The 27,935-nt window shown below is 41.8% G+C and overlaps 2 protein-coding genes across 23 annotated transcripts in view; one reads left to right on the forward strand and one right to left on the reverse strand.

Annotated features, from left to right (window-relative positions):
• Nucleotides 1–964: 964 nt before the first annotated feature.
• rad23aa (RAD23 homolog A, nucleotide excision repair protein a) lies at nt 965–11,871 on the forward strand. The gene is made up of 9 exons (XM_003446473.5): nt 965–1,240; nt 2,086–2,247; nt 2,380–2,582; nt 4,984–5,027; nt 5,558–5,685; nt 7,037–7,124; nt 8,200–8,330; nt 8,429–8,590; nt 8,728–11,871. Exons 1-9 carry the CDS (start codon nt 1,175–1,177, stop codon nt 8,839–8,841), a joined length of 1,098 nt encoding a protein of 365 aa, XP_003446521.1. The 5' UTR covers nt 965–1,174; the 3' UTR covers nt 8,842–11,871.
• Nucleotides 11,872–18,168: 6,297 nt separating this feature from the next.
• The window catches only part of nfixb (nuclear factor I/Xb), a 149,185-nt gene continuing 139,418 nt past the window's right edge, over nt 18,169–27,935 (reverse strand). For all 22 annotated transcript variants that reach the window (XM_025906729.1, XM_025906741.1, XM_025906724.1 and 19 more), the window contains one exon: nt 18,169–25,055. In XM_025906729.1, the coding sequence (XP_025762514.1) occupies nt 25,041–25,055 (15 nt within the window). In that variant the 3' untranslated portion in view covers nt 18,169–25,040. The remainder of the gene's footprint in view (nt 25,056–27,935) is intronic.

The raw sequence follows: 27,935 nt of genomic DNA on the forward strand, positions 1-27,935 counted from the left end.
TAAGGAGTTAAAAAGTGGATCTTTCGTGTACTTGTTCGTGTACATGTTCAGATATGTGGTCGATTTCTAAACGCACCACAGGAAAATGGCCATGCAAAAGGCAAACTTAGGATATCTTCAGTAATCTATTAATAATGGGGTAATAGAAGCACCGACAGTACTTCTCTCATGTTCAAAAAACAAAACGAAAGAAAAAGAAAAAAGGAACACTTAGAAAATTTTTAGTTTCCATAATTGGTATATTTTAAATCCAGACTGCCAAGGTTTCCACTGACTGTTGTTATGTCATTTTCTTTCCATTGAACACACTTTCACCGTGTCCTTAGGCACAGCTTGCTAGTACCGGGTCGGTCCGCCTTTTTCCTTCAGAACTGCTTTAAGTCTTCACGGCACAGATTCAACAAGGTGCTTTGTGTTTATGGTTTGATACAGACGGATTACAGTAAGTGTTACTAAACGTTTAAAACGGCTTTTTTCTCTGTAGGTACAGAATTGAAATCATTACACAGCTTCATTTACAGACTGTGTCATACAAAAACAGCTGCTGCTTAAAAAGGTCTTTGGGTGCTCACTAGTGTAGCAGCTGCCGTGATCTAATCACAAGATTGATTTTTTATTATTATGATTATTTTAATTTATTTGCTACAAAACAGACATATAAAGATTTAAAAGTCACATAATGCTGACCATGTACTTCTATAAAGCCAGTTATCTAACTACCAGTTCGTTAATGTTATTGTTTTGGCAGAATTTGATATGTGCATCACATTTCAGATAATATAAACTCAATTTTACAATAGCATTAACTTTTCTGACTTTAGCCTGTTGTAACTCTAATTGGCCATATTTTCATAATATTTATCCCATGTGGATATGCTGTCAATATTACCATTCAAAATGACTGTGTAGCTATTAGATAGAAACCCCATAGCTTGCCATAGTCGCGGAGCAGAGCACGTGAACGCGAGATCTCGTACCCTCTAGCGGAGCTTTCCTCGCCGCACCACCAACTTGTCACCAAAGATGGCGATTTGCTGAGTGCTCATGGATACACACATTTCTCGGCTAGTTGTTATCTTACCCGAAACGCCAACTTTAAAAACAAATTAACTGTTTAGCGAACCACTGTTTCTTTGTTTGAAGCACCTCTGACCCAGCGTCAGTCGCCGCTACCATGCAGATCACACTTAAAACGCTGCAGCAGCAGACTATTCAGATTGAGATAGACCCCGAACAAACGGTGAGTGGCTATAGCTAACGTGCTTTAAGCTAACAGTGCTAGCTGCGGGACCTGTGTTTTGGCTTTGCGTGAAGACCCGACAGCTTCCAGTTCGTTTATATTACACATTAAAGAACGACTAACAACTAGATTCGACTGGAGGATTCGCAATAGTCGCACACGTTACAAAGTGGCAACCCACAAGAAACCGCAAAACAACGCGACGCCTCACTTCTGTGATGAGTTAGCGTTAGCAAGCTAGCTAGCAGAGTAGCCCATTATCAAAGTCATAGCGACACAGTTTTAAACGACTTTTTTCATCATTTAAATATCGTTTCGCGGTTGTGTCTACTGCTCTTTGTTAAAGAGTGATATGGGTTAGGATTTAAATCTAATATCTTTTGATGAACGCAAGCTGTGGACTACGCTCGTGATTGCTAATGCTAACGCCTATGACACTGCCAATTGCGATTAGCTTCACTCAGAAACTGACTCTGTCTATTAGCATGTCCTCACATCCGAAGGTGTAGCTTGCAGGGCCCATTGTTAAGTGATATATTATAATGAAATAGTACGAGCATACTCACAGTGGATATAATTCTAGTGACATTCCAAAATTTGGTTTTTTAGTAAACACGTAATAGACTAGGACTAGGTGTGAAAGAGACCACTGCATTTTATAGCATTAGTAGACCTAACTTTAAAGCTGAAGTCAGCTAGGATGACTCCCTGCTTTGTAATGACTTAAAGGAAAGCCGGTCATCTAATATTAAACCTCTGGTATTACAAGCACTGGAAGACATGTCATGGATAATAATGAGTTCTTGGGTGTTTTTTGTTTTTTGATTTGTTATTATTACTATTAGGTGAAGGCCTTGAAAGAGAAGATAGAAGCAGAAAGGGGAAAAGACAACTTTCCTGTATCCGGGCAGAAGCTGATATATGCTGGGAAAATTTTGCAAGATGACACACCAATTAAGGACTACAAAATTGATGAGAAGAACTTTGTTGTAGTGATGGTGTCCAAGGTGAGATCCTAATTAATACTTGTGGCTGACATTAGTGTATTTGGCTTCTTTTCATGTTAAACAGATTTAACAATATGTTGATAGTCTAATAGCACTTTTTTTTTCTTTTTTCTTTTTTTAAATAAACAAAAGGCTAAGCCTGCAGCTGCAGCCTCACCATCAGTCTCAGAAGCACCCAAACCCCCAGTACAGGACTCTGGCTCCACATCAACAGCTGCCCCGACTACAAACCCAACTCCAGCCCCAGCCCCAGCCCCTGCAGCTGTCCCCATTCCTAGCGGGGAGGCCAAAGAGGAGTCAAGTGCCGTAGCCACAGAACCACAACAACCAGCTAGGTACACTCTCTCTATTACTAATGCTGTTTTTCTGCACTGCCAGCTGAACTCTTGTAGACACTACTAAATGGAGATAATTGTATGATCTGGACAGCTCGGACATTAAACAGCCTTTAACCAGCCAGTGTCATATTATAGAGTCTGTCTGGTTTCTGAATGCACCTAATTTGTGCCAGTGCGAGAAGATTGTAGGCAAAGTCACAGCTAGCAATTGTACATCCTGTGTCCTGCCTCCTGCTCTTTTCAGGCCTGCATCAGAGCCAGCCCTGCACATTCTTAACTGTTTTATAGGAAAATGTGTCAAAAAGTGTAATGTTTCCAGTAGCTGGAAAAATGGCAAATATTGCCTGTGATAATTGGCCGTGCTGATCATTAAAGTTTACTCTGTGATAAAGGAGAAAACTGGATGATGTCACTACATCATATTTTCCAGAATATGTGTAAGTGAGAAATGTTTAGAGCTGTAAGAACTGTGCATCAATTAAGAGATTGGTGGGAAATTACAATCATAAATTAGTCATTTTTTTCCTTTTTTAATTCTCCAAGCTGATAAGCCATTGATTCCTGCTTCTGTTTATCACATTAAGTGGATGTCTGCCTGGTTGTAGATGTACAAGTCGACCATCTTTGGTTGTTAAAAACCAGTCGGCTCGATTAATGAATAATGAAAACAACTGTAGGTATTACATTTTAGTAATAAAACGTATTATAGGACTTGTTCAAGTCAATATCACAACCGATAACTTTTAAGATAAGAACAGGGATGGTTTTAACCTGAGCACATAACTCATAACTGCAGTGCTTCCCATGCACACAGACTCTTGGTTGGGCTGCCTCATCTGGTGACTTTAAAAAAAAAAAAAAAAAAATTCTATTTATCAATTTAAGAGAATCACCATCCAAGATGGAAATTCTCTTAGACTGATATTTATAGTGGAAATCAATCCTGTCTTTTTTTGGTCAAAGATCAGCTGCAGATAACTAGCCAGCCATCCCTTTTTCTGTCTCGTGTCATCCTCCTGACAGTCTCGCTGACCTTGTTGCTGTTGTGTTGTTTCTTGATGTCATTCGGCTGCTTAGAATCTAAATCTGTGGGATCTGCTCTTAGGCTTCATGGGTTATAGAGTTTGTCAATAAGTTAGCTAAATTACAAACCAAAATGTTTTGCTTTGTATTTGGCAGGCATACCTTGGAAAAAGAGATGTGCATGATTAAGTCTGTAATAAAATCATTTTAAACATTTCCAGTGTGTCTGAGCACGAATTGACCTGCTTGTATGTACTGGACTAATGTATAGTTAAATCTGCATACTGACGATCGCTTTGAATACACTATTCAACAGAGTTACAGCTGCCCAACTACGTGTGTACCATTGATTATTACTGTTTCCTACTATGTACCATTATGTGGTATATTAAATAATTTAGCATAATAACTCATTTAGCCATTTGAAAAGCTTTTCAGCTAGGACTTCCACTTGGGAGTGAGTTGCCAGCAACAGTGATGCCAAGCAGCAAAGCCACAGTTAGCCATCTAGCTACAACTGGTATTGGAATCTGGTAGCATCAAATTTATACTGTTATCTGATAATTAAATTAAAAAAGTTTACTAGAAAGTTTGCTAGAAAGATCGCCTGTGCTTTGTATTAGCTAGCTGGCATAGACACTGTAGTTCAAGTCTAGTGTCTAAGCCTGAAATCAGGCAAACAAGTTTCAGCTAATGTTGCCCAAAAGAAATCCTAAGCTTGACCCTAGTTTTTCCCTGACTGAGCCATACAGTTGGTTGTATGGGCATTAAAACTAGCTTTTAGTTATGTTCATTAAGTTAGCTAACGTTAGCTTACCTGCTTAGTCAGTCAGTTTAATGCAGCAGCCTCCTGACTAATCTGAACTTGCTTTATCTCCAGTGTTGTTGGTGGTAAAATTTTCTGAAGTTACACCAGAGTTTGTGTTTTTTGAGTTTTGTGAAATTTGTGGTTGTCTGAGAAATGTCCGTTTGTTGACGTTACGTCATCGGCGGACTCTCTTGGCTAATTGGTAACGCTGCAAGGAAGGTTAAGAAAGGCACTGAGCCCAAGCATACAGGAGTGAATATTATATTTTAGACTTTCTGTGGAAAATATGTGGGACATCAAGTCCACAGGCCTTTAGAAGCAACTGAGAAGGTTTTGGTGTTGCTTGTTTGTTTTTGTTTTTTTTGTAAATGTGTTTTAATCCATTGCCTGTATGATTTTTTGTTTGTTTGTTTTGTTAATTGGATGGAACACATGTTGATCACCAAGCTCACCTCCATCACCATTGCCTGGTGCCTCTCTCAGCACAGCCTCCATTCACATTAAATCACAGGAAACTTGTCTAATGTATATTTTTTTTTCCCCTCGCTCCAACTTTCTTTTTTGTAGCTCCAGTGGTGGAAGTCAGGGCCTGGATGCATCCTCGACGCTGGGTAGGTAAAGCAAGCTATCAGACTTACATCACAGGATGGATAAAAGCAGCTGGCGCCTGTCTTAATGAAATAGATTTATTTAAAAAGTAGCTGTTAAAAGTGAACTGTACAGAGACAGACAATAGACTGTGTTGTGTAAAGCTTACATGAACAACCAGAAGCTGTTACTGTTGTAAAAGTGGGACTTCACTGGCTGCAGTGTGCTACATGCCATTTCTATATTTAGTCTCTGACAAATGCAAACCGCCTCTTGTTGTGCCTACGAGTAATGGGGGATTCCCATTATAAGAGAGGGGAGTGTACGTGTAAAGTCATTCCATTTAAATCCATATTGTAATAAAAAGTTTGCTGAGATTCTATTTCAGTGTTTTCATGGTAAAAGCTCAGAGTCGGAAAATTGTGGATTTAATTTGTCATTACGATAAATTGTCATGTTTGATGAAATTTCAGAGGATACATTCTTTTTAATCATGTTGATTTACAAACAAGCATACAATTTTTGTTTCAAACTTTTACATCTGCCCTTTCAGTGACTGGAGCGGAGTATGAGGCGATGCTGACGGAGATCATGTCTATGGGCTATGAAAGGGAGAGAGTTGTGGCTGCGCTACGGGCCAGTTTCAACAACCCCCACAGAGCTGTGGAGTACCTTCTTACTGTACGTCACACACATCAAGGGGAGGGGGTTATAACATGAGCTAGTCAAGGTGGTGGGAGTCGCTCTCCATAATGCATACTGCATGAAAACACAGTAGCTGCGTTGCTGCTGGTGACGCTGAGACACTATTGAGATGTTTGCATACAGATATGAGTGATTTAGCCACAGTAGCCATAAGTGCGGCTAAAATGGCTTTAATCTGTTTCTCGATGTGTAAAAGACTCACTCTAAGGTTGTTGGCAGCACACAGACAGACATGTTGGTCTTTTAAAGGTTGAGATAAAAGAGCATTTCTGCAAATATTAGTTACAGTAAGCTCTAATTTAAAAGACCAACAGACAGAAATACCCATCTTTCACATGGATTTAACTCGGGTAAAGTATTGAGGTTTTGCAGACACGTGACCAATAACCAGTTTGGACTCATGGTGACAGTGGGACCAGTCACACAGGCCTAGAGACCATCTGGCAACCACTGGTACTGAGGGAAAATGTTGCTGAAGCCCGTTAGGCCTACAGACTGGTCAGTCACCTCTTGGCAACCAGCTGTCACTAGGGAAAGATGTGTATTCCTCGACTGCTCAGTACCACATAGCTGCTGTCCTAGTTTGAATGAAAGTGACAGACGTGTACACAAATGCTGTTCAGCTGCTCTTGGAGCTGTTTTGAATCTGTGCAACATAAACCTGAAGCGGAGACAGTTTGCCTTCAAAGTGAAAGCTGCTCCTTTGGGAACATGTTGCTGGAGCCCGTAGGAACAACATTGACTGTACACGTGATTGATCTCCATTTCTGGTTTACGTCAGTTTTTCACGTTGTGCTCAGCTTGTAGAGTCTTTGGAGACAAACGCATCAAAAACAACTACAGGAAACTTGCAATCACCAGGAGGTTTTTATTGCAGCACCTTCTTTGCAACAGACTTCATCCAGCAACCTCCAGCAACCACTGCCAACCACTTGAGGAATACACATTTCCCTAGCAACTGGTTTGCGTTATGTCCAATATGGCGGATAAATCTCAAGCATGATGTCACATTAAAAACCTCAATATTTTGATTAGGTTTTTAGTCTTTTAAGAAAATGTAGCATTTGATTAATGAGTGAAAACATAGGATGTCGATATACTTTCTAAGTAGCAGGAAAAAACTAGATTAATTATGATTATAACTGTCAAACATGTCTTTGAATATACTCTTCTACCTTTGGTTGTGGCTGTTAGCTGTGAAATATGCCTGTGTTGCTCTTCTCTTGACACATTTAACACAGCGTGGCTATTGCAGTCTGCAGAATGACCGTAGACTTTAATGCTCTTAGCCTGCTTAAATGTTTGACAGTTGTATTGTTGTTTGCAGGGTATCCCTAGCAGCCCAGTCCAGGAGAGTAATCCCCCAGCGCAGGCTCCCACATCTGGAACCACAGAAGCTCCGTCTGTACCAGAAGGTAGGGCAGCCGACTCGCTGTGATCCAAAACAAAACATAGTGTCAAGTGTGTTTGTGCATCTCTGTCAGCTGTGTGATAAACAGCACAGTAACTGGCACTGCGTAAGCTTTGATTGATTTTAAAAGGTAGAAAAAACATGTCTCGCATCAAAAATGAGATTTTTTTCCAGAGCACTGGAATATGTGACTGCTGCAGGGGTGTAGACAGAGCTGCACTTAATAACTGTCACTGCAAGATGACTCATCGTGACTCAGTAGTGGCTAAGGGGTTCTCCACCACAGGCTTGTATGTAGTGTTGTTAAACCTGTTAGATGGCATCAAACCTGCACGTCCATCACATCGCTACAGACTTGCTGCTCGCCTGTAGCCTCTTTCTGACTTCCAGTTAGTTTATCAGGACCTGTTGGGAGACTCATCATGGATCTGCATGCATGTATACAAATACACTCTTTACTATGCAGTGCACACGCCTGTTCCAAGTCTGTAACATCTTGTTTGGGATTATGGGAGAAGTCATTAGTTACAAACATTATGAGTGAAAGAAGGTTTTTGGTAATAATTGTAAGACTAGAAAAGATGACCTTTAAAAATCAGTAACTACATTCTTACATTTTTTACATCATCTAACAAAAAGATTCATCAGTTCATTTTTGGGGGGCTGGGTGACTTGTACACAGTTCTCTATCTTCAGACCCTCAAAAATAATTAGACAAATGAGTTTGATGGCCCAGTGAAGCCTGTGCCCTGTGACTACATGACAGCGTGAGCAGATGCAAGATTTGAATTAAAAGCCACTGGTGGTGTGCAGAGGCAAAATTAGATCGGTGTTAAAATGACATCATTGTCCAAATACTTATGGACCTGAATGCATGCAGCCCAGCTGTTCAGTCTTTGCCATCAAAGAATAAGTGATTAGCTGTTTGAGCTGGTAGTGTGCAACATTGTTGATGTAACTAATCCCAAACACACACATGGGTCACAGCTGCAGGCTCTTACAAGTTTCCTGGTGGAAATGTTGAAACTTAGAAAGAGGACAAAGCTCTCTGACTGTTGCTCATTGTTTTTGTGCTCTAGGAGAGAACCCACTTGCATTCCTGCGCACTCAGCCCCAGTTCCTGCACATGAGACAGGCCATCCAGCAGAACCCTGCTCTGCTTCCCGCTCTCCTCCAGCAGCTAGGCCGGGAGAATCCTCAGCTTCTACAGGTATCACAGCCTGTCTGCACGGATGACGAATTCTCCTGCTGCTCGTCTCTGTGAGAAGCTTTTTAAAATTCTTCTTTTTTTTCCCCTCTCCCAACTAGCAAATCAGTCAGCATCAGGAGCTGTTTATCCAGATGTTGAATGAACCAGTGGGAGAGGGGGGAGATGCACCAGAGGTTGGAGAGATGGGGGCAGCAGGGGAGGAAGGCGCGCCCGTCAACTACATCCAGGTTACACCTCAGGAGAAGGAAGCCATTGAAAGGGTGAGCGAAGAGTAAAGGTTAAACATCGGCAGTAGCTTTTTTCTTTTTTTTTTTCTAATTAAAAAAAGGTGGTTGGTTTTAAACGCCTGTCTTCCTCTTCTCCTTCCTCTGCTCTGCCATGACTTCCAACGGAGCAGTTAAAAGCGTTGGGTTTCCCTGAGGCTCTGGTGATTCAGGCCTATTTCGCCTGCGAGAAGAACGAGAACCTGGCGGCCAACTTTCTCCTCAACCAGGGGCTGGAAGACGACTGAACGGCAGAGGATCACTGCCTTCCTGCTCCTCCCTCCTACCCTTCACCCCTCTTCTTCAGCTCAGCATAAAGACTGCACCCCCAGATTTTACTGTACAACCTCAGCTCAACCCAAACAGGAGGGGGGAAGCCAGTGACGGGAGAAGGGTGGAGGGGGTGGGAGAAGAGGGGTGGCGGGGCAGGGGAAGGGAAGGGGAGATGGGGGAGGGTTTAGGTTTTGGAGGGATTACAAGTACACAAGGTCGGCGGTTGTGTGCAGGATGGTCGGGGCGGTTTTAAAGAAGAAAAAAAAAGTGTGGAAGAATTATGAAATCCACGTGAATTCCAATGGAATGTGTGGGGTTTGTTTAGGGGAGATCTATAATTTGATTTTAGACGCGCTTTGTGAACATTAGGGAGGGGGAGGGAGGGGCGGGGCAGTGAGAGTGTGTGCTCGTGTCTGCGTGTGTGTCCACGTATGCCTGTGCAGATGGGTGCGATACAGTTAAGCTGAAAAAGTAATCAATCTCGCATTCTCTAAGTTTGTTAATGCTGTAGCCGGGATTGTAAGGAAGCACATTACTCCTCACCGCACATAATCTGTGTGTGAGTGTGTTTGTGTGTCTGTGCGTGCGTGTGCATGTGTGTGTAAACTGCTCGTGTGTACAGTTGTAAGCCGACAGTGGAGGAACACCATTTGGCATAGATGGTCTGGTTCTTGCTGCCCCCCCCTTTTTTTTTTCCTGTGTGTCTGATGTGACATTGCTGGGAACCATCGGCCCAAATGAGAACTAAACTGACAAATGAGTATCTGGTTTTCCTGTTCCTCACTTTGTCCTGCCCAGTCAGGAGTCCCTGCAAACACTGTGCCCGCCTACTCAAACATCTGAGGGTTTTATGTGCGCTGACAGCTTCTGGTGCTAATTAACACTACTCATAAACATCTGCTGACGCATCACGTTTTACAAGCTTCCAGTGGTGTACTCTGTAAGAACACGACTTTAACTTGTGGTGGCAGGTGTATGTGCCGAGGATTAGCGTATGCAGTGCCAGGTCACCATCGCTTTGCATCGGTTCATACTCATGAGGCTTTAGATGAACACAGCTGGTGCTGTACAGCTGTTGTTCCGAAATAACCTTTCAAAGAGACAAACTTCTAAATGACAATCACGAAGGAAAAACCCTACAATAATAACTAGGAATGAATGACCTAATGCAGTGAATTTATATTTCAAAGAATTTCTCCATATTGATGTGTATGAGTCACTCAGTTCACAGAGAAGACTGCGTCATGTAAACCGTTAATTAGCAGAGCTTTGTAGCCGCCTCTTCTTTTTCTAACTCAACAGGTTGCATTAGAGTAGACTTGTTATGCTTTTCCTTTTTTCTGTCATATTTATGTAGTGTTAAAATTATGGAATAATAAACATAGCAAAGAGTTTCAACTAATGATTCATGTGTATATACAGGCAGGTGTCAGACTGCTTTAAATGATCACTTTCAGGCAGTTTTTTCTTCTCTTGGCTCTGTATGATGTCACAGAGAGGGGCGTCCCTAAGGCACGGCAGCCCCACCCACCTGCTGCTCAGATCTTCTGTTTCTTGAGAGTCTAGTTTAAGATGAGGATTATTTTGAGCTGCGAGTCATGCGTCGCCTCTCTAGCAGAGTCCAAGAATAAAAATGCAGCGCTAAAAGTGAGCATGATAGTTCCCCTTTAAGAACAAGTGATCTCATTGTTGTCTGATTACTACCTTGATACAGTGTAGTAACATGTCTGGGGTGTTTACAAAAGCTTTTTCTCTTTTTTATTTCAGTTTCCTTCTAAATCAGCTTTCGGACACTAAAAAAATAAAAGGAAAGGTCTGGAAATCAAATAAGCCTTCCGCTTCCTCGTGGAGCAGATAACCTGTAATCATCCTGGTTTGTGGCAAATTGTCGTTTGAACTGAATTTAAAGTGATGTGGCTGAATAGGAGCGTGAATAAAGCGGAGATTCAGTTATGCTAAATTCACTTAGCTGTCATTGTCTGAATCTTGTGACACAGAGTCTGAGAGGGCCATGCAGAAAAACATGCTCCTCTTCCCTTTATAGTCTGATTGGCTAGTTTCCTGTTACCGTGTGTAATGTGTAGTTATCATTAAGAACAAAAACCCACTAAAGTCATTTGAGATGTTGGCCCTTGCACACCTGCCCCCGATCATAAGGCCGGGCTCTTACTTTGCAGTAGTGTTGATCGACACACAGAGGCGCGCACGGGTTGGATTGAAGGCTACAAGTGCACACAAAGCAGCTAATGAGGAGTAATGTGAGGACCAGATCTGATCCATCATCACCATCATACCCACTGTATGTACACACGGGCTAATGACCCACTACAGATGACGGTGTTTTGAAGCTTTGCTGACCCGGGCCCTGTTCTTCACACGTGTTGGGTGACTAAAACCAGCTAGCATGCTGCTATCAGGCTAAAACAGAGTGAATTGTCACACAGTTTATTTGGTCTGAAAGCAGCCTGAGGACTGATCACCTTGGATGAAGTTCTCAGTGCGTGGAGCTGGAGCCGGAACTCCAATCGGCACAGTAGCTTTAAAATAGTTCTGCAGGTTAATTTAGGATTTTTAATGTTTAAAAAGATACATTGTCATTCTGATGTCTATCTTTTAATGGGTTGTGCGTTTTTGTTTTTGTTTTTTGTCATGCATAGATACAGTTAAGATTAAAGACACAGTTATGGATTTTATTAAGACATTTGGATCAGAAAATGAAAGTGGGATTCCACAACTCTGGCTTCCAAGAACCAAAACAGTCCAGGTCTCGTATCATATTATCAGCAAACCTTGAACGACTTGAGGCGTCCACACGCGGAGAACGGGGCCCCGGTTTGTGGTGTGTGAGGTGGGGATGTGATGTGGGTCTGCAAGGAGACGGTAACTGTTCACTGCAGTCTCATCCTGTGTGTGTGTGAGGGCAGTTTATACTGACAGCTGTCCTACAGCATCAACATGATCTTAGACTATGCTGTGCTACATTAAATATCAGCAGTCTTTCAGGCCTCTGACTCTGTGTGTCATTTGCATCAGCATGGATCTCATTCGCTGTTCGCATCATACACTCACCTGGTCAGGAGGTGCCCTCTAGTGGTTAAATATGCTCCTAACTACAGCCAATAAACGGCCAAGGAGGCCAGTTTCCACCTGTTACCTGAGCTGCCTGTCTCACTACAAAGACTGCCCATCCTGTATTGGATAAGCAGATGAAGATGGGTGGATATAAAAGTACCATAAGATTTGAAAAATATAAACCAAAAAAAAGACTGAATTTTTTGATAGTTTTCACATAAAACATCTGCATGTTGGATTGTGAGGGTGAACTGAAATGTTTTAGATGTCGACAACCACAAGACCTGAGGAATGTCAGCGGGACAGGAAAAGAACAGTGGTAGGATGAACACTCATGTTTTCACACTTAATCATGTCATATATGTCATCTTAAAACATAAAATAGTCTTTTCTGACTGTTAATCAGAGCACCCACTGACAAAGTGGAAATAGAAATGATTAAGGTCATTCACCCTACTTTGTACAGTCCTGATCAAAAATTTAAGGCCACTTGAAAAATGGCAAAAGATCATATTTTGCCTGGTTGGATCTTACCATGGTTCCAAGTCGAGCATCAACATGCAACAAGAAGAAGTGGGAGTGAGACGAAACATTTTTTTGAGTATGCAATTTATTGAAAACAACGCTTAAACTGAAACAGGCTGCTTTACAGCTGTTGTAAGACCACACCTCAAAAAAAGCCCTGTAAAGACCCCAAATCAAAACTCAAAGTTCCAAACATCGTTATTGTTTCATCGTTATTGTTGATCACTTCAAAAATTTTGTTGCGGCAAGCTTGATGCAAGTGTTTCTATGAGGTAAGTGGGAACATTTCTCCAAGTGGTGAAGACGGCTGCACGAAGGACATCTGCTGTCTGGAACTGTTGTCCATTTTTGTAAACTTCCCTTGCCGTCCATCCTCAAAGGTCGTCAATTGGATTTAGGTCAGGGGAAGATGCAGGATGGTCCAAAAGAGTGACGTTATTCTCCTGGAAGAAGTTCCTTGTCCTGTGGGCATTGTGTACTGTAGCATTGTCCTGTTGAAAACCCCAGTTGTTACCACACAGACGAGGGCCCTCAGTCATGAGGGATGCTCTCTGCAACACCTGGCCACAGCCAGCAGCTGTTTGACGCCCCTGCACCTCCATTGTTCCACTGAAGGAAAAAACACCCCTTTCTCATTACATTTTTTCTCATCAGAGAAAACTTTCTTCCACCTTTCAGTGTCCCATCTTTGGTGCTCTCTTGCAAAGTCCAAACGGTCAGTTCTGTCGCGTTCAAGGAGGCGAGACCTTTGAAGACGTTTTTAGTTCTTAAAGCCCTTCAGTCTCAGATGCCATTTGATGGTTACGGGGCTGCAGTCGGCACCAGTAACGGCCTTAATTTGGGTCGAGGATTGTCCAGTGTCTCGACGGACAGCCAATTGGATTCTCTGGCTCAGTGCTGGTGAATTTTTTTGAGTCTTCCACTTGACTTTTTTGTTCCATAACCCTCAGGGTCATTTAAAAAATTCCAAATAACCGTCTTAGTGCGTCCCACCTTAGCAGTGATAGCCGGCTGCGAGAGACCCTGCTTATGCAGTTCAACAACCCGACTACGTTCGAAAGGGAAAGTTGCCTTTGCCATCAGAACGTCATGACAGTGTGACTACCTGACAGAAAATGACACTGAATCCACATTTTTGCACAGATTTGGCCTTTTAAAGGCGTGTGGTCCTAAACTTTTGATCAGCTGTAAAACAGCCTGTTTCCAATAAATTGCATGTTCATAAAAATGTTTTGTCACTCTCTCATTTCTTCTTGTTGCATATTGAAGCTCTACTTGGAACCTTGTTAAGCTCCAACCATGCAAAATATGATTTTTTTCAAATGGTCTTAAACTTTTGATTGGGACTGTATCAATCTCTTTAACAGTTATCACTGTCTTATCAATACGTTCCCTGGATTTGTGTAGTTTATTCTACACAAGATGAGTTGTAAGATGAGAAACTGCATCTCTCCACAGACGACAACAATTCACAAACTTCTTGATAGTTAACGGCTCGTTTATCACCGCTTCTTTATCGCCTCTCGATGCAGGACTTGCCATAGTAGTGCATCATTAGGTGGAAGTTTTCGTTCACCTGTAAAGTAATCTCAAATTTTTTGAGTCACTCGCGTTTAACGTTGACCAAAACATTAAACGTTACTCTTAACTTCACGTAAGTACTGAAGCATCATACCAAGTAGTTCAGAATCCATTTAGTTACTAGGTGGGTCGTCTTTATGTCCAGATTTCTTCAGTTCTACGTAATTTTACTGTGTTCCTCAAGTGTGGCATTATACTTGGGTCAACTGCTCAGAAAATAAAGGCAACTCTCGGTCATCACAGTACAAAATAAAGTCAGTTAAGTGTTAAGGACACCAATCTCCCCAGTTAGAAATCAGAAACCTTTCTCAATCCATTTCATTTCACCTCCTTTGGTGTGAATGAAAGTGACACCAGGTGCACACGCCCATGAAGGGAATGCTTTTGCTGGTTCTGAACACAAACCATTGCTCTCTTTTGATCCTTCCTCACTGATTTTGCTCTAGTTTTGTTTTTTTTTGCTAAACTTCTACAGTCCTGTGTTGAACGTTCAGCTTCTCCAACCAGGTCTGCAGTTTCTCCAAGTTGTAAGAGTGTGGGGAGGATACCAGGGGACAGGGTGTTACTTAAGAAGAGCTGCACAGGGCTGTAGAAGATCATCAGCCCAGCTGCAGGACCGGTATCTGCTCCTTTATGCGGGGAAGAACAGGAGGAGCACTGCCAGAGCTCTACAGTATCACCTCCAACAGGATACTCGTGCATGTTAGATTAGATGGATTAGATAAAACTTTATTAATCCCTCAAGTGGGTTCCTCCGGGAAATTCTGTAATGTTCTGTTCTGTTCTGTTTGTGGTCAGAGTGTCAGAAACAGATTGCCTGCGGGTGGCTTGAGGGCCTAACAGCCTTTACTGGGACCTGTGCTCATAGATCAGTGTCCCCAGACCTAAATCCAACTGAGAACCTCTGTGATGTAGTGTATCAGTCCATCTGACAGTGCCACAGACTGTGGCTATATACCTGTATTTAAAAGTAGTGGCAGTATCAAAGAATTAGGTGATAGTAACTAGAGATGGACCGATCCGATATACAGTATCGGTATCCTGACCCAAATTACTGGATCTGATATCGGGGAGAAAAAAAAAGTAATCCGATCCATTAAATATCACAAAAGCACTTCACAAAACCCAGGTAGTGACCTTAGCACGTCGGAGCAGAGTGGCTGTTGTGTGCGAGACCTGTCGGCGGTCTGGAGTTCACACCGAAAGCATCTGGAGCCTCGCTATGTGCTGCCAGGCCTGGTGTTGTGCCAAGGTAGGCATCCCCGACAGAATTTGTTTCCCCTGCGTCGGGAGCGCACGCTGGGCTTTCCAAATCACAGACAAACAGTATCCCACATTCTTGATTTTTAGTTGACAAACACTTCTTATAACGACAAACTACTCCTGAAACTTTGGAGGTTTTAGCTCTTTATACAATAAAGTTACAGGAAGGTAAAAATAATTATCAGGCAAAATGTCCTTCGTTTGTTAAAATAATCCCGTCCGATACACGTGAGAACAATAAATGTATCATTTTCTGTTGTAACCCTCAAACTGAATGGTAATGTAACGACACTCAATTTTCACTTTTTCACAAACAAAACAAACACTTTTTTCATACTTGTGTTAAGTTTTGTATAGAAATTACACAAAATTCTGCCTCAGGTTAAATGTGATAGAAACAGCTCACACTGACATTCATCTTGCTAAAACATGAGTGTCGTGAGAAGCCGTGTTTGCATTTATTTCCACTGCTTTCCACTCTGGATGTCTATTTATGTTAAACTTTCTACAACCTGTTTTTCTTTTAATTTGTCGAATATAAACATTATTTTGTGCTGATATTGCACTTCTTTTTTCAGAACCAAAGACTTTTTGAAATCTGTATAAAATTGCATTTTAAATTATTTTTTGAATATTACTTTAAACACTGAGATTTAACGTTCTGCTAAAAGTTTAAATAACAAGATTAATATTGCTGAACTGCGATATATTTTGGGTGCAGTGTATAGAATACAATACAAGTGTAATAGAATAGCTTTAGTGTTTTGTCTTTTAAAATTTTAGGATGAACTTCTACAAAATCCAGCAAGATACTAATTTTTTTTTTTTATTGATTATAAAAATAGACTATATCGGATTCATATCCGTATCGGCAGATATACAAATTTATGATATGGGTATTGGACCTTAAAAAAGTGGTATCATGCCATCTCTAGTAGTAACGTGATGGGAGTAACAGCGTTACTTTTTTTCAGTAACGAGTAATCTAACTAATTACTATTCCTATCGTTACAACGCCGTTACCGTTACTAACAAGAAAATGCGGTGCGGTCGCGTTACTATTTTTCAACAAACAGACGGATGAAGCTGTGTTCAGCTTAGCGCACCTTGTATCAGTTGCACGGAAGTAGCTGTAAGTAATCTGGGCGCTACAGCTTTAAGCAGCTGCACGTTCCCGCGGACGGCATTCACTTTCTGGCAGACGATCACATTTTGGCACAACACCTGTTGCTCAGGGGGGCAAAACAGTGGCATGAGTGCTGCTGTTTGACTGAGGAAGAATAAAGTAGTTGTGGTAAGCCAATCACATGACCACTTAAAGACAAAGCAACAAGGTAATATATACCAGTTTTTAAATTGTGTTGATAGGCCACGTAAAACCAGAGTCATGATAAACAATATATATGGTTTTTTTCCTGAATAGTTTCGTCACGTTTACTGTCTAAGGACAGCGCTAGCGAGCACTCTCTGCTTATGACCAAAAAATTAAAAAACAGCCCGTTCGTGTTGGTGGAAAAATGCACCATGTGGACTAATCAAAAAATGATATGGCAACATGACATTTGGTTGTTTAGGAAGAGGGGGAAGTTTTAGGAGTGACAGCGAGAGAGAGAGAGAGAGAGAGAGAGAGCAGAAAAAGAGAGAGCACGAGTTTTGAGATGTGAGAGATTTGTGACGTTTAGCGTGTTTGGAGTGTGTAGTTAATGTGTTGTCTTGTGTAGTTAGTGTGTAGTGTTGTGGATAGTTTTGTGTTGTGGGTCAGAACAATGAGGCGACTGCTGTCTGCAGGTAGAAACAGCAGTGATACACCTGCTGTCAGGCCTGCAGGTATCAGGCTGTGATGTTCTCCTTTATAGTGGACAGAAATTATTCTTTTGGATTTTTTTTGGCACAAATAATTTGTGTGGCATCTTATTGAATGCAGAACACCTGATGGTTCTGTAAATAGTTTGAAATGGTTATAAAAAAGGGTAAAAGGTAAATGGCTGCAAATAACTTTGTTTGCAAAACTTGTGCATATGATTTTAAAATTGACAATTTATATTTGCATTTAAAGTTATGAAATATGATTCAATAAACATGTTTGTGGTTGTTACAGTAAAAAAAATGTAACTTTCTACTCGGATTTTATGTTTTTTGTCTGATTTTAGATCAATTGTGTTAATACAGTATGTCAAAATGAAAACATAACTGTAAATTCAGACACGTGAGGTTGTGCTGAAAAGGATGATACCAAACAAGGCAAAGTCAATAGTTTTTAAAGGTAAAATGCGGAGGGAAAATCAAAAGTAGTCAAAAATAGCCAATTATACCCTGGACCCCAGAGGGTTAAACATGTTTAACGCAAAGTAACGCAATAGTTACTTTTCAAGTAGTTAATCACTTTTAGAATCTTGTAACTCAGTTACTAACTCAGTTACTTTTTTGAAGAAGTAACTAGTAACAATTAATTACTTTTTCAAAGTAACTTGCCCAACACTGGTAGTAACACATCAATTAAATCTGTATTTTTATTTTAAACTGAAGCCCAGTTTGAGCTGGAACAACGTGTTAGTAAATCCGACCCCAACCTCTGCAAACATCTTCCTGTTGAGTTTATGGGCTCAGTCCTAGAACAGCTCTGCTCTGTAAATTTGGTTGTTACCCAATTCCTACTAAAGTAGGAGTTGTTACCCAGCATCACATCTGGTCACATCTGGTTTCCAAAAACCTGCCAGCCACCAGTGCTACCCCTCGGCCTCCTAGTAGATGCATGTGCGGTATCCAATTTCCCCCAGCAGGCAGTTACACAGCATTTCTGTTCAGAGTGTTTCTCCTCTTGCAGAACTGACGAGGTAATAAAGACAGGCGACACAGGCAGATACAGTCAAGAACATCCTTTTATTCAATCAAGTAAAGGTGTTGCTCTTTTCAAACTGTGTTTTTATTATTATTATGGAAAAGAAACTGTAATTAACACATGCATTTCACCATGGGCTCTGGGAGGTGTGTCTGAGGATGGGACGCGGCTCTGACAGAGGGGAAGGAGGGGAGGGGCACTTGCGGTGGGCGGGGTTTAGGGTGTGGCGGGGTTAGTCTAGCTTGGGAGCTCAGTCACTATATCGCTAAACAGCATCCTTTAAAAAAGTGATAGAAACTGAGCGAGGAAAACTTAAAAGTGAAACATGCTGACGGTTGGGCCACAGGGTCCGACTGGGCTCTTGAACGGTGCAGGGGTCGGATACTGCAGACACCTGCCTCTCGACTAAAGCACACACACACACACACACACACACACACACTCGCTCTGCTGTGTGACCTGTTCGTCTCTGATGTGGCTTCTCAGCTATGGCGCTTTCACTCGTCAAGGCTTCGCTGATAATACTGCTGCTGGCTTCATTCGCTTAACGCAAAAAAAAAAAAGAAATTTAAAGGTTGCATATACTTCTTTTTTCTTCCTTTCTCTCGATTTTGCTGGTGGAACCTCACGGTGCTTACATCTAATGTTTACAGGATTTGGAACCACATGACTTTGGTGGATGGTGATGGATCGATAAGTCACATTTTATAAGAATTGTGCTGAATCTCAGTCTCTGTGCTGTGGCACCGCTCTGTTTTTAAGGTGCTTTCAGTCATTTTTCATGTTTTTTTCTTCTCTTTACAAGAGCTGTTCTCATTCAACCACTAGAAAGATGCATAACCAGGTCTTAATGCATCATCCATCAAGACAAAATAATAAAAAAATTTGAAATTCAATTAAAAAATACAAACAAGGAAACCTGCAAACGAACAAACCTGCCTACGCTAGCAGTCCTGCTGGTCACGCCCTCGCCTAAAGCCCAATATCACATTCCTCGTGCTTTTATCCCTCCACCTTTCTTTCTTTTTTTTTAATCCTTTGCCCTTGTCCTCAGCACAGCCCAGAGCCCTGTGGTGTAACTTGTTCACTTACATTAGCTGTTTGAATGGAGAAGCTGAAGAAGATGGGTATGGTAATACAATGTGAAGCGTACAGACAAGAATAACATGTGAGCTAACTGCATTCTGCTCAGACAACAAAAGAAAAAAAAAAACCTTTGCGTATTCTTCTTCTTTTTTTTTTTAACCCCGCCGTTCAGAGAAAAGGGAGAAAAGGAAGGAGGGGGGAAGGAAGTGGGAGAAGGGTACGCGGCTACAGACTACTCCAGTGTCCAAGATAGACAGACAACAAGATACAGAGGAAGAGAAGCAAGACAGAAAATATTCTTTTTTTTTGGTTTTTAGGTTTTGTCTTTTTTTTTTTACGTCTTTTCTTAATTCAACAATAAAAAGAGGAACTAAATCACACCAATTTCCTTTAGTACTATGTATACTGCTTGAAAAAGCTCTGAAGATAGGAAGAGAAAGATACAGAAGAAGCATGAAGGAGGGGACTTTTTTTTTTGAGATGGGCACTCAGGATTACAAGATGGAATCTGTGAACAAAAGGCACTTTTTAGGGACAACCTTTAAAGATGCTCTGAGTCTATAACACTACATCACCAAACAAATATTTATAATCATTTACAGCGGGGAAGGGGATTGGGGGAGGATGGTGGTGTGTGCATGTGTGTGTGCGTGCATGTGTGTGTGTGTGTGTGGAGGGTTGGGATAGGGGGGTAGGGTTCACATTGTTGGTAAATTGATGACAGCACCCCCCCAGCCAGACAGAGGCCGCTAATTCCCTCTTTCTTTCTTTCTTTTTTTTTTTTAAACAAGAAGACATTTACATCAAAAAAACAAAATAAAATAAACATTTTTTTTATTTCTATGGACGTCATCATTGGTGGTTTAGACTGGGGAATCCGTACTTGTGCATCTCCCAAAAATGGGGAAGATCTTGTCTTTGTCCCACACTAGATGTGTTGGACACAACATGATGGAGAAAAAAAAGAAAGAAAAAAAAACACAAGATCTGACGTGATTATCATTTTTTCCCTGTTTTTTTGTGCTGCAGTGGCGATAAAGTTCTGGGAGGAAAAATGCCTTTTGTCCTACAATGAACCTCTCACCCCCCCGCCCCCCTCCCTCGGTAAATACAAAAAGAGAAATAGAATAACGCACGTTTTCCTAAAATTTGCTTTTTTTATGATAACACTTAGTTCTTGTTTATTATTATTTATGTATAATAGAGACTGAATGTACTTTATTCTTTTACGAAAGCACCAGTTTTCATAGTGATATATATTTTACGAGTTGCAAAATTGTTCCTTCAGCCCTCCCACGGTTTTTGAAAACAAATGGATAGAAATGAAGTTTTTTTGTTTTTAAAAATGAACAAAAAAATGTAAAATAATTTCCCCAAACTTACTTACAAAGACTGGGATTTTTTTTTTTTTTTTTTTCTCGCTGCTCTCATATTTAGAGTCCCAGAGCAGGTGGACTTTAAAACAAACAAAAGCCCCCCTCCCCCCAAAAAAGATGAAACAAAACAAAAAAAAAGAAGAGGGTTTCCCTCTTTTTGTGTGACACCCTCAAACAATCGCTAACAAACAAACACAATTCCTCTACCAAGGCATTGCACATGGCTCAATCAACATACATCATTTAGTTTCAATAACAATACTTCCCATCAAGACAAGAAAGAAAACAACAAAACCTAATCTGCTTTATCTTTTTTTAACCTCAACTACGTCATCATCACTTGTTGTCTATGTGTCTACTGTTGTGTTTGCCGTCCTTTAGCTTTATGTCCTGTAACGCGGGTGTGAGCGGGTTTAGAAACTGGTACTTTAGCTCAAATCAGCTTTTTCTGTGTGTGTGGTTTTTTTCTGAGATGCATCCTATGACTGTGCGATGTACGCCATGCTTCAAAAAATAACTAGACTGCCACAGAGCTTATCTTGCAAATAAAAAAAGTATATATCTATAAATATATATGTGTATTATATATAAAGATGCTTGTGATTATCTAGTGAGCTGTCACCGTGTTTTTTTCTCCCCCTACTGACATAAATGATTTTTTTTTCCACCATTCACTATAGCTTATATGTGAGAAAAAGAACCTGAATTCATGTTTGACAAATTGCATAATGGGAATACAGAGGCACTTCCATAGATTAGAAAAGAAATCACCTTTAGCCGTCGTTAATGTCTTACTCAGCGGAGCTAGATCTCTCTACGAAGCTGATGAGATGATCGCCATCGATTGGCCAGCTATGTCGCGCTTTTCCCTGCAGTGAAGAACGTGGCCAGGCAGTCCAGTTATTTTGTGAGGTTGGATGGGTGATTAGCTTTTTAGTAGGGCTAAATTTGTGGGCTGATTCTCTGTATAGTTGTAGATAATGATTGAAAGCATAAAGGCCTCCTCAGATTGTCTATCTCTAAGACTTCCCTTTGAATTCAGTCGGGCACGGGGGACGTGTTAGTAGTGAGTGGTCTTCGTAAGTCTGTGTGGAGTTTTTTTTAAAGAAGTGGCGATCTGTGCTCTGCAAGTGTGATTCCATCCCAGTAATACATCCACTGATTTGCAATACTAAGTGGTGGTCGATCTATTGTAACCATTACAAAAAAAAGTCTGATAAGGTTGGCTGGCATGATTGTATTAGTGCAGTTTTTTGATCTATAAGGGCTCTTCCATTCACCATAGCTCAGGGGGAGTGCTGGTGCGTGTGTGTGCGTGTAAGTGTGTGTTGTGGGAATGCTATATCCAACACTACCAAGCAGCCTTTACCTGATCCTGTGCACCGGCGTTTAAACGGGCACACCCGTGATCCGTCCTACTGCTAAGCCTCGGCTCTCGTCCCCTCTCTCCAAAAACAGCCAGATATGTCACATATTCATTTTGCTCCGCAGTGTGGCCCCCTCTGCTCTTGGAGCAGCGGCTCGTCTGGGAGTGTAAACAACAGGGTAAACTTTAGGGAGACAGAAAGAAGAGCTACTCTCTCCTTTACTCTGGGTCCCATCTTCAGCAACCTTCCCTCCTCAGGTCTGTTTTCTATCACTCGTACATCCCCACCAGCAGCCACTAGCTGTACCTGGATCCAAATAGTAGGCGCGACTATTTTGTCTTCTTCCCCTGACCGTTACGGCCGAGCAGGCGATCTCCCAGAAAAATAAGCTTCCTGTGATTGTCAAAACCCTGCATTGTGTTGTCCTACAGGAGACGTTCATCTGGCACTGAGAACGAGCGAACCGCGTCAATGGAAAACAACTCTTTGGAAAATATGCTTGTTCGATGGAAGTCTGAGAAAATTCATACCACTCGTGTTGATATGGCGCCACAGCTAGCTGCCAGTTAGGTCACCTTCACATGAAGCAGCTAGCCTGGCTCTGTTCAAAGGTAACGAGGGTCCCCGAAATCGTGTGAATTTTCCTCCTTTCACCCCAAACAGTCGCAGCAGATCCCTGATTCTGCTGGAGGTTTCTTCCTGTTAGAGGGAAGTTTTTCCTTCCCAATGTCACCAAGCACTTGCTCATAGGGGTCATGTGATTACTGGGGTTTTCTCTGTATTATTGTAGGGTCTTTACCTTAAAATTATCAGCACCTTGAGGCAACTGGCATTGCGATTTGGCGTTATATAAATAAAATTAAATTAAATTGAATTAGTCAGGGTAGTTCCAATGTACTAGAATGGCAACTAAGGAAATATATCCTCCACCTCTGGTGGAAAGTGAGGCTAGAGCAGAAGTGCTGAAAACCTGGGCTTTTTCTAATGGCCAGCAGGGGGCGACTCCTCTGTTTGCAAAATGAAATCTGATTGTATCCAAGTCTATGAGGAAACGATCCTCCGTATCACTTCATTTCTGACCTCAAGAAGTACTTTTGTAATAAATTTATGGTCTCAATCACTAAACTGAAGTCTTCATTGATATAAACTCTGGCTGAATTTCTAGTGAAGCAGTCATGCTTTTGCATGTGGCTACCCTGTGTTCCCGGGTTTTAAGTCAAAGCCACAGTTAGCTTATGATGTCCAACTGCCAAAAAGCTCAACTTAACATATACAATCGACACTCGTTTCCCAGTGGATTACTTTCAAATGCTTTGTTCTTTCTAGGATTCTCACAGGATTAACTCCAGGTTTTCACATGACACTGCACTCCAAAGCTACAAAACACCTGAGCTGCCGTCTAAACTGTCGCAGAGTTGATTTGAACACTCCCAAAAAAATGAGCAAATGGGTTCCAGGTCTAAACCCTCTTAAAACTGCTCATCTTTTGCATGGATACATAGATATAAAATCATCACATAATCAAAACGGTCACTGGGGGTGCAGGTTTGGTGGTTTTATTACCTTTGAACAGAACCAAGGCAGCTAACCTAAGCCAAGCCAACCAGCTGTATGATGTAGTGGTATCAATCCCCTCATCTCAACTCCCTGGAAAAAAATACCAAATAAGCATATTTCCCAAACGTTTTTGCAAGCACTACTCAATCGGGGTTAGCTAACCACCCTGTCTCCACTGCTTCAACATACCGCTTCTGACTGTGTTTCTCTTTAAGGTGCTGTCATTCAAATACAAAACAATTATAAAATAGTACAAATCCAAAAAAGGAATAAATTCAAATAAGAGAACACACGAGAGATAATAAAATCATTCATCTACATTACATAAGGGCAAATTGGGAACCAATAGCTGCTGCCTATAGCTGTGAAGCTGTCAGTAATTATATAGTCACACTGTGATTTTCAGTGTGTGTGTGTGTCTGTGTGTGCACAATGTTTGGATATCTAATTATGGTAGAAAGACTTCACTGGGCTTAAAAAATAAGAATGAAATAACACAACACCACCACCTATAAATACTACAACCTAAATGTGAGACTGGGCACGTGTGTGTATGTGTGTGTGTGTGTGTTTTCATACATGCTGTGGTCATGGCACAGACTGAGTGATTGTTCTGAATGTGTGTCATGCGGGGAGACATGAGAGTGAGCGGAGGCCAATGATCTGTCGAACTGAAAGATGGGGGTTGAGGACGTGTGAAGGCTTCTTGTACCTCGGGTTTGTTTCCTCTTTAAAACTTGTAAAATAGGCAAGTCTGGTTTACCTCCCATGCCTTGTAGGTAAATAGTGCACATCTTTAAGATTAGTGTTAATTGATTCAGCTTGTAGTGCAACCCTTAATCAAGTTTTGGCATGGTCACTAGTTAGTAGTAGGGTGAAAGGGGCTATTTTAGGTCATTCAGAAGGATAGAAACATTGGTCATTTGGATTTTGTTTTGAGTGATGACAGACATCACAGGAGCGTGGACTGCAGCTTTCCCTGGAAACCGAATTGCTTTGATTAGACTGTGACTTGAATTTGTATTTGCTAGACAACTGATTTTTCTAAGCCATTTGTTACACAATGCGTCTTTATAAAGTAGGAGAAGCCGACGGCTTTTCATCCTCAGGTTCCTCCTGCGCTGCTGTGCTGTGCTGGTTCGGTGGTTTGAGGAGAGATGCCTCCTTGCTGCTGCTGTCCCCTTACCCCCCCCCTTCTCCCTGTCATCCCGGCATCCTCTTGTCCATCTATTCGTCTTTCAATGTATCCATCTTTGCTCGAAACGGGTCCTGCCTCTGACTGTGTGTAAATAAGTCCAGAGTTCCACTATAAGCGTCATGCTGCTGTAATTTCCTGCGTTGCTTGGTTACATTTTGTATCAGGTGAGACATACTGTCAGGGCCAGTCGGTGGGTTGGTTGGAGGACAATTATTATCCTGCGGGTTGTTTCTCTGTTTTTTTTGTTGTTGTTTTTCTATTTCTGATTGTAAAGAAAGAATTCTAGTTGCTGGTTTGCACACAGATCTTGTCAGAGGAACCAAGACTGAAAAAGAATAGAGAGGGAAAGACGGGATGAGATTATGTTAGTGACAAAAATAGTAAACAGCTTAAATAAACTTTATGCATTCCTGCACAAAATGTGACTCACTGTGTTTGTTCAAAATAAACTGGGATTACCACTTTGCAGCTGCATGCTTCCACCAACCAGTGAAGCTGCAGTTTACCTGCGTGTCTGACTCTTTACTGTTGGCCAGTAAAGGTTAGTGCAGTCAATCCTACCAAATGTTAAACATCATCACAATATTCTCTTCTGTTTCTTAGTTATCGCGTCAATAATGCCCATAAATGTGTTTGAAGAAAAATATGATGACCTGTTTGTTATGGAATGCTACCATCTTTTATTCTAACACACTGGTGTGAAAGTTAATTCGAGTAAATACACAAGAATTTGCACCAAATCCGAATCAGTTCATCCTTTAGTCTAAGTGAACATTCCTGCCAAATTAAAGGTGTTTTCTCACATGAGGTTGCTGTGACCTTCACCTCTGAGCATGGATGATCAACCTGAAAACAATGCCTCTAGCCACACCTGTCACCAGGGTATAGCTGTATAAAGAATGACCATCCAAAGAGCAACTGCACCACAAATGGTTTCTGAAAATGTCTGCACACCGTGTTGGCTTTTGGCTTCAGGGGGTTCCTCTAGTTTTTAAATACAGTGAATGACAGAACTGTCATCTGGGCCTCTAGCCCAGCTTATTACCATCGAGTCTGTTCATTTCTGGAGAGAAGTACAGTATGTCTTGAATTTGGCTGAGTAGTTAATAGCTCCTAATAGCCAAGCAGCAGCAGGGAGATAGCAGTCTGGCGCTCTCTGTCACTTGTGCCTTCTTCACGTTGAGTTTTCTTCTCCTCAGCATGAGCAAGGAGCAGAAATGGGTCACCGCCACTGTTGTTGGCTGCCCTGCTTGGCCTCCAGGATCTGGCACTGTGGCCTGTTGCACCAACATTCTAGAAGTCAAGCCTTGGAAACTACTCTGCGCCTCCAGGGAAGCAGCCTTTTGTTTTGTTTGACTCTAACAGGTCGCATGAATACCCCCCCCGCCTCCCTCCTGCCTCCTGCCCTTCTCAGCTACCCTACTCCCCTTGGGCACGGTCCCAGCAGGCCTTGGGCATTGTAACTTCTCCCTTCTTAGTTACTCTGCCTCTCTGTCCTTCTGTGTATGTGCTTACAGACACACACAATCCATCTATCTCCCGTGAACACTCCCACTAAATCCTTGGCAGCAGACAGTGACCACCCTCTTTTCTTTCCTGCTCCCCTCTCGAGCAACCCCTTCTCAAATTCAAGATCAACTGGCTATGACATCATGTCTGGTTGCCGGGGGTAACGAGACGGCCAGGACGTGACTTCTATAGGGGCCGAAACTCTCTGTTGCTCTGTTCCCTCCATTTCCCCTCTCGCCTTGCCCTGCTGGTATCTAGTTTCTCGTCTCGCCTGGATGTAGCACCCAACGTTTGCCACTAGAGGGAGGACAAAGCCCACCGCTGGTCCTCAGCCGCCACAGGCTCGTTTTTGAGAGGATCTTTGTTTTGTAATTGATCCTTTAGTTTTAAAGTGGACCATTAATCTTTTCATGTCACTGCAGAGACACGTGTAAACAGTTGGTGCCGTGTGTGTTTTAGCTATGCACTGAAAAGTAAAACCATATTTCAGACAATTTGTCTGAGTCGGTACAGAACATCTCAACTTTTCTATGAGACACATAGCCAGAAGTATTTGGTTACCTCTGTCCAAATACATTTGTGTTCTTGGTGCTATATTTTTTTAAATGTTTTTATGGTTTAGGCCTAATAAAACCAAAGACATAGCGGTAAGTAATATTTTTGACAACAATGTGTTGGCAACAGTTTGGGGAATCCGATATTCTGCTACACACAGAACCAGATCCATGAAGAAATAGTTTTAATGTGAATTAACTTCACTTGGCGTTAAGGGGAACCCTGACTGCAAGTCTTTATTGCCTAAATTCAGTGCTTTAACTCACAATAATGGCCTTGTGGTTAAAGAGCGGAGGCAGTTAGAGGAGCAGATTAATACCCACAGATCTTGAACCTGATGTTTAACAATTAAATACAGTTTGTATGTGATGTTCGCGTGTCCACACAATTTGGCCACATGGTGTGTGCAAAGTTCCACTTCCAAGAAAACAGAAACAACTTAGAGTTAAGGAAAGTAAACATTTCATCAGCAAAGAAGACGTTTATGAAGTGATGGAATAAAAAGAGATGAACAGTGAAGCAATGAAGGGTAAAGAGCGGAGTATAATGAGCGGAGGGGCAGAAATGGAAAGGGAGAAAAGAGAGAGAACAGAGGGCAGAGAAACAAGGGAGGAGATCAGCAAAGCAGTTTCAGATGGTTTCCATGTGTCGACGAGTGGAGCTGAGCTGGCTCCAGGCGGGTGTGGTTGGACATTAATGAGAAAAGTACTGGTGGTAATGGAGGAGGCACATGAATGAGGTGCAGGGTGGTGAATGGGAGGAAGAAAGAAGGTGAGAGAAGGAGAAAGTAAAAGGCAGAGAGTGAGCAAAGTGCGGTAAAGCTCAAAAGAAGGAGAAAGTGAAGTAGGAAAAAAAAGGGGGGGGGGCAAGAGGAGGGAAAGGAAAGGAAGCAAGTAGAGAAAAAAAGGCTGTGAGTAAAGAACCCTGAAGGGTAGGCTCCATATGTCCCAAATAAACAGTTGAGCGCATATGGTAAACCACACACGTACTGTAAAATACAGATGTACAAATGCACACATTGATGGCGAGCTGTGGGATGGTGCGAGAGAAGAGGTGGAAGAAACCGTGCAGCAGGTTTCAGGCAGTGAGGGAATAAGAAATACTTTGGCGTACATCCACACAGTTAATAAGTTTCCAGAGT

The sequence above is a fragment of the Oreochromis niloticus genome, linkage group LG4 (genome assembly GCF_001858045.2).
Source record: "Oreochromis niloticus isolate F11D_XX linkage group LG4, O_niloticus_UMD_NMBU, whole genome shotgun sequence".
Taxonomy (NCBI): domain Eukaryota; kingdom Metazoa; phylum Chordata; class Actinopteri; order Cichliformes; family Cichlidae; genus Oreochromis; species Oreochromis niloticus.